General features: G+C 53.1%; 4 protein-coding genes across 4 annotated transcripts; 1 reads left to right on the forward strand and 3 right to left on the reverse strand.

Annotated features, from left to right (window-relative positions):
- Positions 1–731: 731 nt before the first annotated feature.
- Positions 732–4236, reverse strand: tea4 (Tip elongation aberrant protein Tea4; the record flags this gene model as incomplete). The annotated part of the gene is made up of 6 exons (XM_032028969.1): positions 732–794; positions 846–2555; positions 2604–2677; positions 2725–2877; positions 3535–3921; positions 4209–4236. The coding sequence occupies 6 exons, from the start codon at positions 4234–4236 to the stop codon at positions 732–734; spliced, it is 2415 nt and encodes an 804-aa protein (XP_031891533.1).
- Positions 4237–10926: 6690 nt separating this feature from the next.
- kyn-2 (Kynureninase 2) lies at positions 10927–12471 on the reverse strand (the record flags this gene model as incomplete). The annotated part of the gene is made up of 3 exons (XM_032028971.1): positions 10927–11850; positions 11901–12253; positions 12348–12471. The coding sequence occupies 3 exons, from the start codon at positions 12469–12471 to the stop codon at positions 10927–10929; spliced, it is 1401 nt and encodes a 466-aa protein (XP_031891311.1).
- Positions 12472–13312: 841 nt separating this feature from the next.
- CGGC5_v001954 (uncharacterized protein) lies at positions 13313–16147 on the reverse strand (the record flags this gene model as incomplete). Its single annotated transcript, XM_032028972.2, has 1 exon — positions 13313–16147. The coding sequence occupies one exon, from the start codon at positions 16145–16147 to the stop codon at positions 13313–13315; it is 2835 nt and encodes a 944-aa protein (XP_031891312.2).
- A 777-nt stretch (positions 16148–16924) lies between these two features.
- On the forward strand, positions 16925–17422 carry CGGC5_v001955 (uncharacterized protein; the record flags this gene model as incomplete). Its single annotated transcript, XM_066150903.1, has 3 exons — positions 16925–17018; positions 17077–17118; positions 17286–17422. The coding sequence occupies 3 exons, from the start codon at positions 16925–16927 to the stop codon at positions 17420–17422; spliced, it is 273 nt and encodes a 90-aa protein (XP_066009872.1).
- Positions 17423–17738: the final 316 nt, after the last annotated feature.

Raw genomic sequence — 17738 nt, forward strand, 5'->3', positions numbered from 1 at the left:
GACTCACTTACCGGTGGATGGGCGGTATTTAAAGGCGACGGAGGGGAGAGGAGAGGGAAACGGCAAGGGCGGGAATGCGGGGTCCCGGCTTCCACAGATCGGACGATTTGCGCGCCGGCAGTTGGGCGGAGGCTAACTCCACCACCCCGGCATCCCGCAGATCACCTGCGGATATTGCTGTCGGGTTCCACCACACGCAACTGCATGTTTTACTCGGAATGGAACTCGACATGCGTCTGGTGATTTATCTCCAACAATAAGTTGTGCCGATCAGCAGCGAAAGTCACATGAAGCGGTTCAGCACAGCATGCAAGTCATCGGATCTGCAGATGGAACCAAGTGGTATTAGACGGCGTTGCGCCTAATCTGTCTCTCGGAGCCCACACCAGCGGGCTGAAGACACCTATGCAAAGCTGATGCTTATGTCGCGACGCTGTGGAAGCGAAGCGTTTCTAAACAAAAGAGAATAAAAAAGAACGAGGTAAGAACAAACCGTGCAGACTGGTATGTCCACGCATGTCGAAAAAAAGAAGAAACAGAAAACTGCAAATCCGCGCACAAGTATCCATGGTGCTAAGGTTCATATCAGCGACCACGTTTTTCAATGTCGTCCATCAATCCGTAAACCCTCCATCCGTTTCGTTCCAGGACGCCAACAAAGTCAAGAAAGGTACTGTACACATTTCGCTGTCCCCAAAAACAAAGTTGATGTTCGTAAAGGGAGGCACGCCTTAGACCGTGCCTCGAAGTCTTTGCTTGCGTGCTAGCCAGTCGCCAAGCATGTTGTCAAGTTGCTGGGCCTGGTTAGTCGTGACGCATCACCAAAAATGGATAGATGCACTTACTGTAGTGATTTCTGCCAACTTGGCGTTCTGTTCGCGGAACAAGCTTCCTGCGACGGGATGATCCGGTCCTGCGGGAGCAACATCGCTCTTGTCGTACACAACGACCAGCATGTCACGGATGTCTGAGCTGGAGTCGAAGAATGCTCGGAGCTTCGCGTCGTTCCAGCTACTGCCCGTGGTGCTCCCTCCTGTTGAGGTTGAGCTGGCAGTCATCGAATCCTGAGCGCGATGTCTGCCCACCTCATCGGCATCGATGAGCTCTGGCGATGGCGATGAGGAGTGGCCATCCTGACTGGAGGTGTCGACCATGAGCGCAGGCGGGTTGCTCGTCGTAACTGGAGAGACTTGAACCGGCGACTCGGAAAGGCGATCCTTCTCCCGATCCGCAGCGGTGGGCTGGGGTTGGGGCATAGGCTGCGAAGGAGTGATTGTCCTGTCGGTCTGGGCGCTTTGACCGCTCATGTAGCTATCGGGGAAAGCACCTGGCACCGGGCGGACCAGCTTCTCGTCCTTCGGCTCCTCCTCAACTGGTTGTTGCACAGAGGGACCACTGGGGTCAATCTCTTCGCCAGATGAGTCGAAATCGTCGAGTTCCACACGCGACTTAGCCTTCGTAACCTTTTGGGGTTTCGGCTCCTTGGGCTCGCTGCTTCTCGAAGGCATGATCTTGGACAAGGACGACTTTTGCGAGTGCTTGGTCTCGGCCTTCTTCGGTTCGGCGTCGGCATCGGAAGAATCGTCCTCGACGATACGCATAGAGGCTGGCGGCACATTCGACACGTTGTTGGGTCGGCCTTCAGAAGAGATGAACTCGCTAAGTTCACGGGTAGCAGACTTTTGTGGCGTTGTTGCCCCCTTCCTCGACAGTGATGGCTCCACCCTAGGCTGTTGCTTCGTGAGCTTGCTTGCTGTCCGTTCGGGCCCGCCTGAAGATCCGCCGCTTGTTCTCGGCGACGACGGCTGCTCCTCAGACTCCCGGTCTTGTGATTCGGTAACAATATCCATCGACCTCTTGCCAAAGGACTCGTCGTCATCGTCCACAACCTTCTTCTTGTCCTTACGCGAGAAGAAGCTCCGGATGGCGCTGGGCTTCTTGTCCTTCTCCTTCTTATCCTTATCCTTCTTCTTCTTGTCATCCTTCTTGTCGGGTTGCAGCTCCTTGTCCAACTTGTCCAGACTGGGTCGTTGCTTAACACTTTCCGTCGTCGAGGGTCGTGAGCTGTTGTCATCGCGAAGCAAGTTAGGCGTAAGCGTGATCTTCTTGGTCTCGACCGTTTCGTCCTTAAAGAAAGAGTCGGTGTTCCTGACAGTGCCGTTCCTCGATCGACTCGGGCCCTCTGGCTTCTCAAATATCTCTCCGCTGTCACGCTTCCCGTCGTCTTCTGCAACCTCCTCTTTCTTGGCCGGCTCCGCAACCTTGACTTCCTTGATCGTCCTGGGCTTCAGTGGCTCGACCTTCGCCGTCTCATCTTCCGCCTCCTCAGTTGACTGCTGGGTGGCAGCCTGTTGCTGCTGTTGCTGTTGCTGCTGTCCCTGCTGCTGAGAGAACATCTCCTCCATATCCTCTTCATCCGAAGAATAGTCAATGTCCGAGTAGTCGACAAACGTCGGTGGTGCAAACGCGACGGTCTTCTTCTTCTTCCTCAGAGCCGTCTTGAACGTGCTCTTGGACTTCTCTCCAGCTTGGTCTCCAAGCATTGTAGCGGAAAGCTGATCTAAGTCAGATAGGTTCATCTCTTCCTGGGAGGGAGCGACTACGTCAATATTCCTGTGCTTGTTCAAGCGCGCCAGTCTCTCGGTTGGCGTCTCAATATGCTCTGCCGGGAGATAACCTAGACCTTTGTTAGAAATGCTGACGCAAGGTACGCGGGGGTCGTACCGATGCTGCTGTCCTTCACCACTCGCACCAGCCACCAATAGCTGTTGCTGTCATCTAGTAGCACCATGGTATCTCCCTTCGTAGCATTCGCTTGGCCTTCGACGGTCGCGACAAAGGTGTGGAGAGCGTAGACAAATTCGAAATCGATGTCCTCTGCTTCGTGTAAGCACTCGTTGCCCCAGCCGCCAGCAATAAACCTAGAATCATCAGAAAAAGAAAATTCGTCATCATCATCTTCGATCGAGGGTTCGTAGGGTATCATGAGCGAGAAATCGCTGTCGTGTTCGTCGTGTTCGTCGTCAAGATTTGCTTCGGCCGCCTCGTCCCATTCTGCCCACTCCATCTCAGCGCGACGCTGCGCGAAATCCTCGGAGCTAGATCCGCGGAGTCGAAGTGGACGAACCACTATCGGCCCATGCTGTGCTACACTCTCCAGTCCAAACTTATCCTCAAACTTGTCGCTCCGCTCCTCCTCCCAATCTTTTCCGTAAAAGAGACTACCGCCAGCATCGTCGCCTAACTCCTCGTAAAGCTCGTCGAAGAACTGGTCGTATCGATCGTCGTCGTCGGTATATCGATCCTATTCGTTATACTCACCGCGAAGATGATGATGACTGGTTGCTGACGCAGAAGCCTTGCTGTGCTGCCAGGAGTGTTGTGTAGGTGGATATTCAGGAGTTTCGGTGTAAGGAGAAGAGGACATGGCCTCGCTGAAAGCAGGGGAGACAGGAGAAGCGCGATCTCTCATTGCTTGCAGAGAATCGACTCTCCGTGGCCAGGAATGTGGAATTGTAATCGAATTGCACCCACCATCTTCAATCGAAGGCGAACTAGAGATCTTGTCCATCATGTCGTCGTCCAAGCTCTCGTCCGTGTCGTCCATGTCTCCGTCGTCGGAGTTGCCCGATGTGCCTCCATTTTGCGCGATGGCCAGCGCATCTTGTTGTTTCTTGCTTGCATCGTCCATCGCGCCGCCGTTGAGCCGTTTGGAGACCTCGTCCGCGAGGTCGTCTGAATCCGATACGTCGTCGTCGTCGCCGTCTGTGAAGGAGAGTCTCGGGCTGCGCGCTTGTATTTCGGCGGATTCTTGGGCGATCTCTTGGAGAGTCGCAGCCTGATGCGGACCAAGCGAGCCGTGTGGGCCTCGGGGATGATCTTTTGCTGAGGGTGCGTCGTGATCTTGGAGGTCGATCGTGTCTAATTTTGCGACAAAAGAGGCAAGAGGTCAGCGTGACATGCCAGCAACGGAGCAGGCAATTAGGGGTTGTTTTTTTTCCTGGTCAGAGGGGGGGGAAGGAATTCTGTGAGATTGATCGGCCGCGGTTCCAGCCGTTAGACCAAGACGGGTTCAGGCTAAGCTCAGACACAGAGAAGCCCAGGGCCAATTGGGAAAGGGGAAGAAGTTTGCGTTTTGGGGGGAGAATAGTGTGATGCGCCAGGAGGAATGGGAGTAGGCGCGGGTGTTTTGGGTCGCATAAACTTACCAGCGCGAATAATGTGAGGTCTTGTCATGTTGGATTAAGGTCGTGGGCCAGCAGAGGAGCCAGCCGAGAGGGTCGGGGATGTTCGAATTGTGGCTGTTGTGACGAGATGTCTCCTGAGCGTCAGGGACTTGGGGGTTCGTGTCGTAGTATTGGTGGTACAGAGAATATTCGTGTCGTGCAGGCGTGCGTCGTCACAGTTTCCTCTGGGTTATCCGTATTTTTCTCAGCGCTTGGCCGCCAACCCCCTTGGGCCCGTCAGAATGGCAGAATGAGACCCTGGTAGACGACGTAGGGGCGGTACGGATAGTACTACTATCATGGAGCGAGGGTGAGGAAAAGCCGGGGCGTTGGACAGAATGCCAAGACACGGGCGAGGGTGGTCTGGAGACGGAGACGGAGACGGAGAGGGAGACGCAGCAGCGACCAACGATGGGAGAGAATGTCGCTGCGCTGAACTGGAGACGACCAGAGGCTTGGAGCTGGCTGTTTGGTGCTTGGTGGGCGTCGACGGGGGGTGAAATTGCGACTCCGCTGTTTCGTCGGCTGAAAAAAAGGGCGGCCAGGTTCTGGTTCTAGCGGCGCGAGATTGTCGTCGGGGCGGCCAGGGTGTGTCGTCCCGGGTGGGTGGTGGTTGATTAGGCCGGGCGTCGGCGTTGCGATTGAAGAGACCCGGGGAAGGATGTCGCTTGTCTGGATAAATTGGGTACGGATTCGATCAATTGCGCGAGGTGTTTGCTGTCAAGTACAGGATCCGTAATCAGGCGAGGGAAAACGCAGATGCGCGGAGGAGTAGCAGATGCAGTTGTTGGTGGCCGTGTGTCGCGTGGTGCGTCGGTTGCAGCCAGACCGTTGTCAGGTCAGTCCAGGACGGCGATGCTTGGTGTCGACAGAGGAGGGGGTTGGTTTGAATGGCTCGCCAGGCTGGGCTGGTAAAGAGCCGGGCTATGAATAGAACAGGGAACGGCGCACTGGTGAAGGAGGCGCTGAGGCGAGGTGAGGCGAGCCCGGCGAGTAAGGCGAAGAAGGTTGGGTATCCGTAGCGTACGGTGCGGTACGGTAACGGTGGCAGAGAAGAAAAGTAGCGGGATGAAGTTGGTAAAGAGCGACGAACAAGGGCGGGGGAGAGTGGTTGGGATCGTCAATTGCGACAGAAAATTATGAGGCTCTCATCAAGGATGGCCCAAGAGTTGGTCCGGGTAAGGTATTGGCGAAAAAATGAGAAGGAGGAAGGAAACGGAAGGAAAGGCGAGAGGTAGACGTGGAGGCGGGTTTGGAGTGAGGTAGTTGTTTGTAGGAGGGATCTGCCCAAAAAGTTGTGTGTTTGTGCGCCTGGTGAATAATATGACGAAGGCGGCACGAAGGAGGAAAAAAAAAATTGGCCAGGACCCCTTTGCTATGCTCCCGATGTCAAGACGAACAAAAAATCCAATCTACCTAATAATGTGAAAGAAAGAGCTACTGCAGGAGACGGGAGAGATTGGACCAAGGTTCGGATACAACAGCCGTAGGTGGTCAGAAGCAGCGTCAGGTATCCTCCGTACTCAACTCTCAGTCATTACCTAGGCAAGGAAACGTGCTTGCTTTTTCCTTGGTCATAGTTGCAGAAGCAGATGCAGTTATTGCAGCAGGAGTACGAAGGTGCAGACGCTGTGCATACCCAATTTCAGGCACACATGCAGCCCCCAAAATGCTGTGTCGTGTGGTGTGTGTGGTGTTGTTTGGCATGTCACTTTTCAGGGGAATGATGCGTCAGCCCAACTGCGTGTCTCTCTCGCCTTTTCCAGCACTGAGCATCTCATCCCGGACAGAGTATTCGTAACTGCATCTCTCGTTCTTGTTTCTGCCTTCCTCATCGTCTTCTCCTTGGCTCTCAGGCTCACTCGCTCGCTCGCTCGCTCTCGGCCCAAGCCCAGCGAAGTGGATGATGATCAAATTGGTCTTTGGAGATTCCCTGCACGATGTTTGGCCAGGGGGGATGGACTTGAAACAACTGGGCTTCGACAAGGGGCCTGCCGGCTTTTTCTGCTGATGTCCAGTGTCCAGTTACCAGTTACATACCAATATCATACCGCAGTTCCTCAGCATGTGCAGTTTGGGCCCTCAGCCAGTCATTTCGCAGGATACCATAGTCTTCTAGCCAGATGCTACTCTATGAGGTATCATGACTTGGACAAGCATTCAGGAGCTGTCTCCGAGCCCCTCCCCATCGTACCCTATCCTTTTTTTTTTTTTTCCTTCTTCTTTTCTTCTGGTGCCCCTCCTGTCCCCCCTTCTCCTAGATGTTGCGCTGCCCGTCCGCAACGTCTTAATGTAGCACCGTTATCGGGGTCCGGGTCTTTAGTCATATTCCCTGGCCTGCGTAATACCTCCTAATGTTAAAAAGAAGGGGGCCTGTTGAGTTCTGGCCTTTGGTTCCTTGGTTGGGTTGGTTGGGAGGGGCATTAAGCTCTCGGGCCCGGCCCTGTCCACTTGGAAAAACGACTTCTTGCATTGGCCAGCCTGGGCTTTCACTACCTGAAGCATTTTGTGAAGAATTCTTTTGTGAATTTTTATAGTTATAACTAAAGGGAACATAAGAACCCTTTTTTCCTCTACCCTAACCTAGGCTAATCTCTTTAACTACTATATCCTTAGATAAGGGTAATAATAGCGATTAGTTCCTAGAGCTATTCGCTATATTTCTTATTAAATATCTTATTAATCTCTTTTATATTATTCTTATTTTTTAAGTTCTTAGTAATTCTTTTAAATCTCTATTTAAATTAATAGAGAACTTGGTTCTAAAGGTTTTTTAAGAACTTAATATATATTATAAAGAAGTATATAAATACTATATTATTATTCTTAGTTATAAAGATATAACTAAGTTATTATTAAATATATAGTAAATTAATTTTTTTTAGATATTTAATATTACTAGTAGTAAAAGCTATATTAATTAAGTAGGAGGTATATATAAGATTTATTTTAGAAAGTTTTAAATTTAAGCTATAATATTATAAGGAGTTACTTCTATTTAGCTAAGTAGTTTAAAAATTCTTTTTATATACCCTATAGGTTAGTTATAGAGGTTATACTATAACTTTCTATATATTTCCCTATTAGAGTTATATAGTAGTTAATAAGGTGTACCTCTAGGCGGTAAACTGCGAAGAAGAAAAGTTAGAAGGGAAGAAAGATTCACTACCTGAAGATGGAAAAGCTCCCGTCCTTCGTTGGAGGAGTGTTATAACGGGATACTTCCCATCTCGCAAAGGGCCGTGTGTGTTGACGAGTATCCCCCTATTCCGGTGACTAAACATCTCCCGCCCACCTTCGTCGCAACTTCCGTCCTCCCACTTCCGCACACGCATAGCCCGTCATATATTATCGTCCGGATTCATCTAAACAATTCATATGCATGACGGAGACATCACGATCCTCCGTCATGCCACCCATCGCCATTCTCCCACTGGACTGGCTCCGGGGACCAATGCCGGCCCCCACTGGAACTCTCAATACTGGAGACCAAATGGACAGCTGCAAACCTGCAATAGGAAAACCTCCTCTGGAACACACGGATCGAGTATCGACCCTGACGCAGATCCTCTGCCACGGCCTCATCCCGTCGACGTTTGCGGTCATCGAGATGTCTCCTCGGTTGCCTCCTCCCACGTTTGAACCCTTTGCTTCTTCTTTTTCGCATCGAGAATAGACCCTTCCGTGTGTTTGTGATGTGCTTCGACAACACAATACCAACGCAACCACCCCCAGCAACGATCAAGTTGCGCCATCACCAATGTGTCCAGACCTCGCGTCAGAGCGGCTGGCCCGTTACGTCTGGGCTCAAGCCAAAACACTCCAGCTCCCAGCTCTCCCCAGGTGCAAGCTCCCCAAGCTTCTGACTCCTTGCCCCACTACAAGCTGCAAACGACGCCGTCTCCTCCAGCAACAACAAGCCCGACTTGATGGCGTCGATGGCGCTTACCATGGCTTCCTCATCCTATCAACTCGCGTATCCCCCCTTCTCCTGCCAAGCAAAACAATCGTCGGGATGATTTCCCTGACGGAAAAGAATCCTCGGCAATGACCACAACGTGCCATCCTCTTTCGCAGGAACCCCTTCCAGAATCACCCGCATTCCACGCAATGCTGTTTTCAGATTTTGTTCCCAGACCGTGTCGTTGCCTCTCAACCGCACACAAAGACTTCAAAACGTCATTTGGCGGCCGCGCGGCTAAACCCAGTCAGCTTACTACGATTACTACGACCGAGTGGCCAAACAGACTTCTGCCCCCAACTCCAGGAGGCGCTGTGCTTGAACTGCTGATGACCCCACGCAGGGTCATGTCCTTGCCATCGCCCGGGAGCTTCCTATGGCAGGGAGCGCGAAGGAAAATCAGGGAGAGAAGAAAAAGAAAAAAAAAAAAAGAAAAAAAGGCTCAAGCCCGAAGCTCCCAAATGTTGTTTTTTTCTCGATTCGCAGGCGAAAGTCAATTGCCCTACCGCGGCAGCGGACCCCAAACCTTCCCCAAGAGCCTCATCATCTGAAACCCAGCTCTCTCGGGACCGAAGACCCGGGAATCGCAACTCTCTCACGCTCGTTCCCCTTCTCCCCAAACTTCCAAACCCCCACGGCCCCCGTGCAGCAAGGTAAAAACATTGGAGGGCAAGAGGCAATCGGCCATCTGATACTCGGTCTTTGTAGATGCGATGATCGAGGCCGCCATGATTCATCGAAAATGCAGATAATCCGCCCGCACAACCGAGCTGTGTCCAGCTTTGAGGGTCATCACGATCTGAGAGAGGCTCAAGACAGCTTTTCCATCTTCGGATGCTCGAGACAGATCATCCGAAAGGGCTGTTGAGGGTGTTTTTGATGCCCTTGCGGGAGTGCCAAGTTCGCGATAAGACTCGACTCATTTATGCATGTGTTGTCTTACCGGGGGTGGTCAGTCAGCACGTTTGGGGGTAGGGTTCTGGTTCTGCCTCTTAGGGCGCAGGAATGGTGTCATGTTTCTCCCTGGGACCTGTCTCTCGGTGCCGAGACAGCTCCTTGCAGCCTTGCGGCGAATTGCCTGTATTGTAGCAGGGAGAAAAAACCCTACTTCGAAATTGTCGGTCCCGTAACATGCGATTTATTGTTGAAGAGCAAACGTGTTTAACTCCATGCGAGCTGCCCATGGACCTGTCATGATGCTGGATGGAATGATAAGATAGCGCTACAGGCGGTTCTTCGAGGCTTGAGAACGATGTCAAACCGGTCTTAAACACGTACGGTTCAAAGCAGAAGCGCAACTCCCTGGTCTGGAGAACGAGAAGCATTTGATATGACAGCTTGAGCCTTGCCACAGATTCGCTCTTGAACCCTTCAATGATCTCCAGGGATTTGAAGTAATGACAAGCAACTGAGACCAACATCATGATGACGTTCAAGAGAAGAAAATGACAAAGCCGAGCCTTGAAGATGCACTTCACGATGAACCATCCGGATAGTCTTGACGAACCGCCCCGTCCCAAGTTATCGTCATATTCCCAGGTCTCAATTATAGACTGACGACATATTGTGACGACGAACCTGCCCCACACATAACTTGTTCCGTAAACTCCTGCGCATATCAAACAGTGACGGAAACCACCGTGTCGAGAGATACATCCCCATCCATCACCCCAAACATCTCAGCTCATCGTTCTTCTGCATCCTGTTGTCATAGAAGACGTCGCTCAAACGACTCCGCAGCATCTCCAGCGCCGCAGGCTTCATTCCCGCATTTTTGTGACACAAGTCTTGCGACGACGTAAGTGATGTTGCCGAACATCAGTCCGACCTGCATACATCCTGCAATGTTCGGATGCCGATGCCGCGAGCCAAGAGCGATCTTCAGATCAAGGGTCCTCGGGAGAGACCTATCTTGGCGTGGTGCAGATGGAGGAGCATATGGCTCTCACAAGACCAACATTTTGAACCTTGGTCGTGCCTCGATCAAGAGACTCCTGAAAATTTGGCTGCTGAACTCGGTGTTGTCATCATATTCGCATAGTTTTATTTTTGCTATTCGGGCGGATAGTGATCATAGGATACCAGTATTAATAAGTAGGTACGAAAAGAATAATCAAGGTGAAATTAAAACGATAACAAGAAGAAGACAGCAACAACAACGACGACGACGACGACGACGACGAAGACATCGATAATAACGATAGCAACGGCTAAGATATCGATCATAGTAAAAGTAATTATCCTCAGTAGAGCTCACAGGTGGTTATTCACCCAGTTAGCTAGAAGCATCCGGCCGGATAGTAAAACTCTTTTGCATAGGGTGATCACTGTAATGTTGGCGGTATTGAGTGCAAAGCGACTTGGTTTCAAACCCTCTTTCTGCTGCTATGATGTATCCATCTCGATTTTGGAGAACGTACTCGACATGACTTCTCCTTCATCGAAGATGCCGCTGTAGAAAGAGTGTAATGATCAAGGTTTCAGCTCCGGACATGTTGTCGCTCTCAACGAGCCAGGCTAAATCAAAAACTGACTATGATATTCCCATCAGATGTCACCAGTACTTAGTCCAGCTCACGATGTGCTCCTCCCTGCGATAATATACCGCCCTGATAATATCGATCTTGCCGTTCACTGGTCATGTCTCCATCTAGAACTCGCCGCCAGCCGCACAGGGTTCAAAACGGAGCCAGAAATGCAACGCAACAGTTATGTTGCTCTTTGATTCACCTTCCCATCCTACGGACTCTTGTTCGCCTTCCTCAGGGCCTTTGCAAACTGCTCGACAAAGTCAAAGCAGTCCACAAAGTTATTATACAAAGGCGCCGGTGCAACCCGCACGACATTCGGCTTCCTCTCGTCAATGATGACCCCCTCTTCCTCGAAGTACTCCATCACCCCGTCCAGCAGTCCATCCGCAAGCATCAGACTCAGCTGCGCACCCCTCGCCTCGGGCTCCCGCGGGGTGATGATCCTGATCAACGCCTGCACATCCTCCGGCAGCCCATCGAGCAAGCCCTCCAGATATGCCGTCAGCCGCAGCGACTTCTCCCTCAGCGGCACCACCCCGCCGGCCAGCTCAAACACCTCGAGCGACGCGCAGAGGCTGGTGATATCCAGCACGCTGGGGTTGCTCAGCTGAAACCCCGCCGCGCCGGGCGCCGGGTGGAACTTGGTCGCCATGACGAAGCGCGACGACTTGTCGTTGCCCCACCACCCGGCGAAGCGGTTCGTGTACCCCGACGCGGCGTCCGGGTCCGAGACGGCCGTCGTCACGCGGGAGTGGCGCTCGTGGACGAAGGCGCCGCCGATGCAGCCCGGCCCGCCGTTGAGGTACTTGTACGTGCACCACGCCGCGGCGTCGACGTCCCAGTCGTGCAGCCGCAGGGGCGCGTTGCCGACGGCGTGGGCGAGGTCCCAGATGACGAAGACGGAGTGCTTGCGCGCGAAGGCCGTGATGGTCGGGATGTCGAGGAGCTGGCCGGTGTAGTACTGGATGCCCGGCAGGAGGAGCAGGGCGGTCTCGGAGGCGTGCTCCGCGATTACAGAGAGGATGTGCTCGGTGCTGAGCGTGCTGTCCTTTGCGGCGTCCTTGGGCTCGATGCAGACCATGGAGGTTTCCGGGGAGAGGCCGTGGTGTCTGATCTGCGTCTCGACGACGAACTGTCTCTGTTTGTTAGGAATGGAACTTGCTCATAGCGACAGGATCTTACGTGATCGCTGGGAAAAGCCTTGCTCTCCAGGATGATCTTGTGCCGGCCGTCCTTTTGAGGCTTGTAAAAGGCCGACATCAGCAGGTGGAGGTTGGCCGTGAGCGTCTGCATCACAGCGACCTCAGAAGGGTCGGCGCCGACGATGGGAGCCATCATCTTGGATGCCTTGGCGTCAACGTCGAGCCATGTCGGAAGGGGCGAGTCGTCCAACGGCTTGAAATGGCCCTGGACGCCCTGTGTCGCCCATGTTGCGAGGTACTGCTGTATCCTCTCAGACGTGCGCTTGGGTTGCAGACCGAGAGAGTTGCCGCAGAGGTAGGTGCATTTCTGCTGCTTCTGCTCGGAGCCCTCATCTACAGGAGACAGGATGTTAGCCTCATTGTTGGTGATTTATGAAGCTGGGAGAGTGAGGGTGGAGAGTGTCGTCTGATTTGGGTTGGGAGAGACCTTTCTTTGCCAGGGTCTTGCTGGTGACCTCTTGCTTGGTCGGGATGACAAACTCGTCCCGCGTGTGCCGCAGGGCGTCCTTCTGATCCAGAGATTCTGCGTATGCTCTGCTGGAGGTATCCATTTTCGGAGTGACACTAAGTTGTACCGGCCACTGACTAACAGCTTCCTGGCTTGATGTTGAGTAAGTGTGAGGAGGCGGGGTGCGTGGACTCAGAAGCAGAGGGGTGAAGCCGCAAAATGCGAGTTATATTGACGAAAAAGTTGGATGAGGCAGAAGGAATGTGTCCTAGTTTGTATGAAGATCGCGAATCGCAAGAAAACGAAGCCTGATCTCCAGCTCAGGCACGTAATTTCAATCTTTAGTTCTGGTGTTGAGTTGGATTTGAGGAGTGAAGTCATGATGCGCCAGAGAACCCCGAAAAGAATGAATATTCGCGCGCCGGGGCGCCGCACAGTCCAATGAGAGGTTGCGCTGCAGCTGCTGCGGGGCTCTCAGCAACACAACCTACCTACCTACGTAACACTGTGAAGCATTGAGGTACCTTATGAGATGAGACATCAAGCTTGCTCGATCAAAGTATTTTTGAACACTGAAGGTTTGTAATTACCAAGAAAAATAACTCTGAATTGCGAGGTGCTAACTTATTCCAATATCACAATGTACTCAGCTTCGTCCTTTATGGATGACCCATATATAGTAATGAACTCGTCTTACGCGAGTTGATGTTGAGGTAGGTCTCATTGGCTAGATGCTTTTCAAAAATATCGTAACATCAAGTAAGAAAAGGCATCATCGACGGAAATAATCATAAAATTCCATACTGAGTGGGCTATGAAACTTCCTCAGCATAATCGATACAAAGTTGAGTATTCGGCGGCCAGTCATTATGAATAGCTCATCCTGCTCATTAGAGGGTTACTGGTCAATTTATTCCAAAATACTTGAGAGATATTCATTCTAACTAGTTAACAGCCTTCCACTCCTCTTCAACGGCCTTGGCCAAGGCTAACAATTGCTGCGTATCAGCCCAGGTATCACCGCAAGGCTTAAAGTCCGCAGCGCTCACACCCTGCCGCTGTTTTGCTGCCATGTTTTGAGCATCGTGGTGTGCCTGCGCAGCCGCCGCTGAGCCGTGAGTCAAATGTCCATACCCGACAGTCGCGTTGCCGAAGCGCTGCCCGTAGTCCGTCGCCGCGGCGGCCGAGACAGACCCGCCGACGCCCATGATAACAGCGTTCGTATTGGCGTTGAGCTGCTGCATGAGATTGAGCGCGGCGGTCTGGCCCTGAAGATTGACCGCGTCAAGCATCTGCTGCTGACGAACGGTCTGCTCCTGGCAGAGCTTGTCAATCGCCCTCTTGCGCTCGGAGACATCCTTGCGCCTGTAGAAGTAATGCGCAAAGTCTACGAAGGTGCCCTTCTTCAGCGACGCGGCAAGCTCGTCCCGCAGACGTCGGGACGTTCCGAGGTTGCACGTCAGCCCGTCCGGGAAGATCTCGTACGCCCGCGCCGTCTTGTCGTGGGACAGGTCGTATTCGAGCGCTGTGCCCTTGACCACGTCATCATGGCACTCCTCGCACATATTGAGGCTAATATGTTGCTCGTTGTCGCCAATGAGATAGAAGGCGTTGCCGAACCACTTGCGGCCGCTGCCCGACTTGAATGCCCGCTCGGAGCCGCCGCACGGGGGCGGCCACGAAGCTACGAGTCCCGCCGCGCTCCGGAAACCCGCAAAGTCGTCGATTCTGTGCGAGTCGAAGCCTTGGTGTAGCCATCGCCGCAGAATGAGCCCGCGCCAGACCAGCGTGTTCTCGAAATTGGCGCTGTCTGATGTGTCGGCGTCGTGATCTGATGGGTTCGAGAGAAAGCAGAACCGTATAACGCCGGGGGAAAGAGAACGGGTGATTGGTGCGAAGAGGTGGCTGGCTCCGAGCAGCTCTACCGTCGAGTTGTAACAGAAAGGGCAGACCTCGATCGAGGGATGCTCTGCCAAGCAATACCATAAGGAGTCGTCGTCTGCATTCTTTCCCAGCAAATCCTTCTCGTCGACACCCCCGAGTCCAACACAAGGTGGCAGCGTTCCCCTTCTCGAGATGCAACGGCGCCAGACCTCGTCGTCGCCACACCTGACGGCACACTGCATAGCAAACCGCGAAGCCACACCCCCAAGGTCACAAGAAATGGTGCCCCGAAATTCCTCGTCGAGCCGGACGCGGTTGTTAAAGAACCGGTCCACAGCTGTGCCGTGGACAAAGTCCCAGTAGCACGCCTCGCAGAACACACCCGCCTTGCTCAGGTCGTGCGGCTCGTAACTGTAGTGCGGCGCAGAGGACTCCGCGGGCCAGATGGGGTTGTTCTCTCCTGCACAGCCGATGGCAAGCCGGAATCGCGTGGCTTCTGCGAAACGGCCGAACGACATGCGCTGCGGGCCCGCGTCTAGCTCCCGCGAGAGCATCTTGAAGACGTGGCCGCGAATTCCGCGGACGTCGCATCCCCATCCAGACATGGGCGTAGAGCGGTGTAACTCCCGCTCAAAGGGAGTGCCACGGAAGAATTGCTCGAAGCAGGGGCTGCATACGGCGAGCTGGTCGAGCGCCCTGGAAGTGTAGTATGGCGTCTCCTCGGTGACCGGCCCTGCCCCGGCACAGGGTCCGAGTTCGCAAATGGATTTGGCGAGATGTACCAGAGAATCTATCATCGCCGAGCTTTGGTGTGGTGGTTTCTGCTGCCCGCCAAACTGAGATATGACCGCTCGCAGGCGCAGCACGATGGCGTATCGACACTCGAGCTGCTCAAAGGACTGCCTCGGTGTCTCGGGGTTTTTTGGTATTGCTTTCTCTCGTTGACGAAAACATTCAGAGAGCTGCGCATTTCCTGTTGATGCAACTGCGCTAGCAAAGCAAGCGCTGCAGATAGCAAAGGCGTCAGGATCCGTCCGTTTCTTCCCTGGGGATGACTGATGTGCATTCAAAACCTCGTCCCTCAGAACGTAGAACGACACGACTTCCAAAGACGCCATCTCGTACTTGGGACATGGTACAAGAGCGGTTGCGTTGGACGGAGGGGCTGCCGGCGATGGCAGATCTTGCTGGAGATAAGCTTGGCGCTGCTGATTCTGGGGTTGTGCTTGTGTAGCATCGCGGCTCTGACCTGGACCGGGACCTAGGGCTTGAGACATTGCAGTCATATCAAACGTCTGACCTGGAGAAGAACTCTGTATCTGACCACGCCCAGGCTCCTGGGGCGTGTACTCTGCCTCTGGCTGCTGGAGCGCTGCGTGACCATTGTAGTTCAGCGGAGGCGGAGGAGCAGGAGCAGCGTGGTATCCCTGATATCCCTGATGCCCCTGATACCCCTGATACCCGAGATCTGGTTGCGGCTGCGGCCGAGCGGTTGATGGTGGTGGTGGTGGTGCTCGGTAAGTGGCATTCTGTTGTGGTGGAGGAGCTGCCATGTATTGCGGATAGTGGCCAGGAGACATCGCTGGCTGTGCCTGGTTTGTAGGCTGTCCATGATGGTATGAATGTTGCGGCCCTCCGTAATGATACTGCGGTAGTCCAGGTTGGCTCACACCGTTTCCGGGGTTGCCATAATGACCGTTGGAGTACGGATATGGTGGTTGCTGTTGATGGTTGGGGTATTGTGCTGTTGTCGTCGAATAGCTATTTTGCTGCGGCTGCTGTTGCTGATATTGTGGCTGGGAATACTGATGCTGACTCTGAAGCTGTTGTGCCAGGACCTGGGCCTCCTTTACCGCACCCTTGACTTGGCTTTTGGCCTTTTTGAAGTATTCCATTCTGAGGATGTGTAAAAGCTCACAGATACGAGTGAGGCCAGACCCATTCACTCCTGAATGGTGCAAGAACAAGAGTCTAACGGGGCAAGAGTAGACTCCAGAGAGAATAAATCAGATCAACACAGGATAAAGAGGGTTTTTGAGCACGTTGATATCCACGACGTTTGACTCGTCGATAAGAAAGAGGTCTTTGAGGTTCGAGGCCTGCGTGGCTTGAGCTGAGGGTTGGCGAACGCCACAACTCACTATCGAGCTTGGCACGTTCAGCTGGTCTTGGCACAACCATACGATGCTCTGATTTTTGAGAGCATGCATGGCCCATTGGTGTTCTTGGATCTACATTTGCTTCTTATGTAGACGGAAGCAATGAATACGTTCTCTCTTTAGTAGAGAGCTTTGGTTCATATCCCGGCTCTGGTAAACCTCATCCCCTCATGATCTCCAATCCTCAACAAGTCGAGCATGCCACCAACTTGGGCTATTCTTCTTTCCATTCAGGTGCCTGCCCCGAGAACCGACCACTAGGTCGCAAGAGATTCTTCAGCCGAAATGCCGTATCCCAGCTTGGGACTTGATCTTGGATATCTCCAGTCTTCGTCTGTCATCCACGTTGGGGTAGCCAAGGCTCTGCAGCAGCCACACCTGGTACTGCCTTTGGATGCGGCTCGCTAATATCAGAGAATTCCAGTTCGGTTGCTTCAAACGCGGCTCCGCGTTTGGAGAGTTGACCACTCCACCATTGGCAGTCAATGCCAACTTCGCACCTCGTCAGAAGCGATGCTCTTGGGAGGAGAAACTTCTCGATCTCGCGCCGTCAATGTCGCGCTGATCCATATCACCATCATGATTGTACAAAGGAAATATCGGCGGGGTAAGAGTGACGTCCATGGCTCGGGGAACTGCTAGATCATTCGGTTAAACGCTGCCAGACAAATATCATGCGTTCCTCCACGTCTTTTCAAACGTTGACGGTCGGTTGAGAGCGACTTCGAACGACACAGACCACGGGTGCCAGCATCAGAGCTTCGCGACGCGACCTCGAGATGACGGGTGACTTCACCCTTCCCTCAGCAAAGACTTCTTCCCCATGATTGCTCCCGCGGGAGAAGGACCGCAGGGCGAGAACGCCGACCTACAGCCGCGATAGGCGTGAAGGAGGAGGGCATTGTCCGCGTCGGCCACAACAACGGGCTGCGCCAAGCGGGCGGCGCGCTTTCAAATCTGAGAGGGCATGAGGAGGGAAATGCTGATGCTGATGCTGACGCTGACCAGTAAGCGGCCAAGACCCATCAGCTGTTCTACCGGGAGACGACATGACGGGTTTGGGGAGAGTTGGAGATGGAAGTCCTGTGAAGCTCCCAGGCCCTCTTTTTCTCCAAAAAAAATCTTGCAGAGTGGGTTTGGGTTGGCAAAGTCTCCCCCAAAATCCACGATCCAGGTCGGATTGTTTTTTGTCTTTGTACCTGTTGTTGTTTGTTGTTGTAGGTACTTCGAGGTTTGTCACTCGGTACTTTGGGGCTTTGTACCTCAAGTACCTGGGCTTTGGAAACAACTTTCAAAACGCTGCCCTGATTATGTTTTTGTTTATTTC

The sequence above is a fragment of the Colletotrichum fructicola genome (assembly GCF_000319635.2).
Source record: "Colletotrichum fructicola Nara gc5 chromosome Unknown KSG_Nara_v1_contig01, whole genome shotgun sequence".
Classification (NCBI taxonomy): domain Eukaryota; kingdom Fungi; phylum Ascomycota; class Sordariomycetes; order Glomerellales; family Glomerellaceae; genus Colletotrichum; species Colletotrichum fructicola.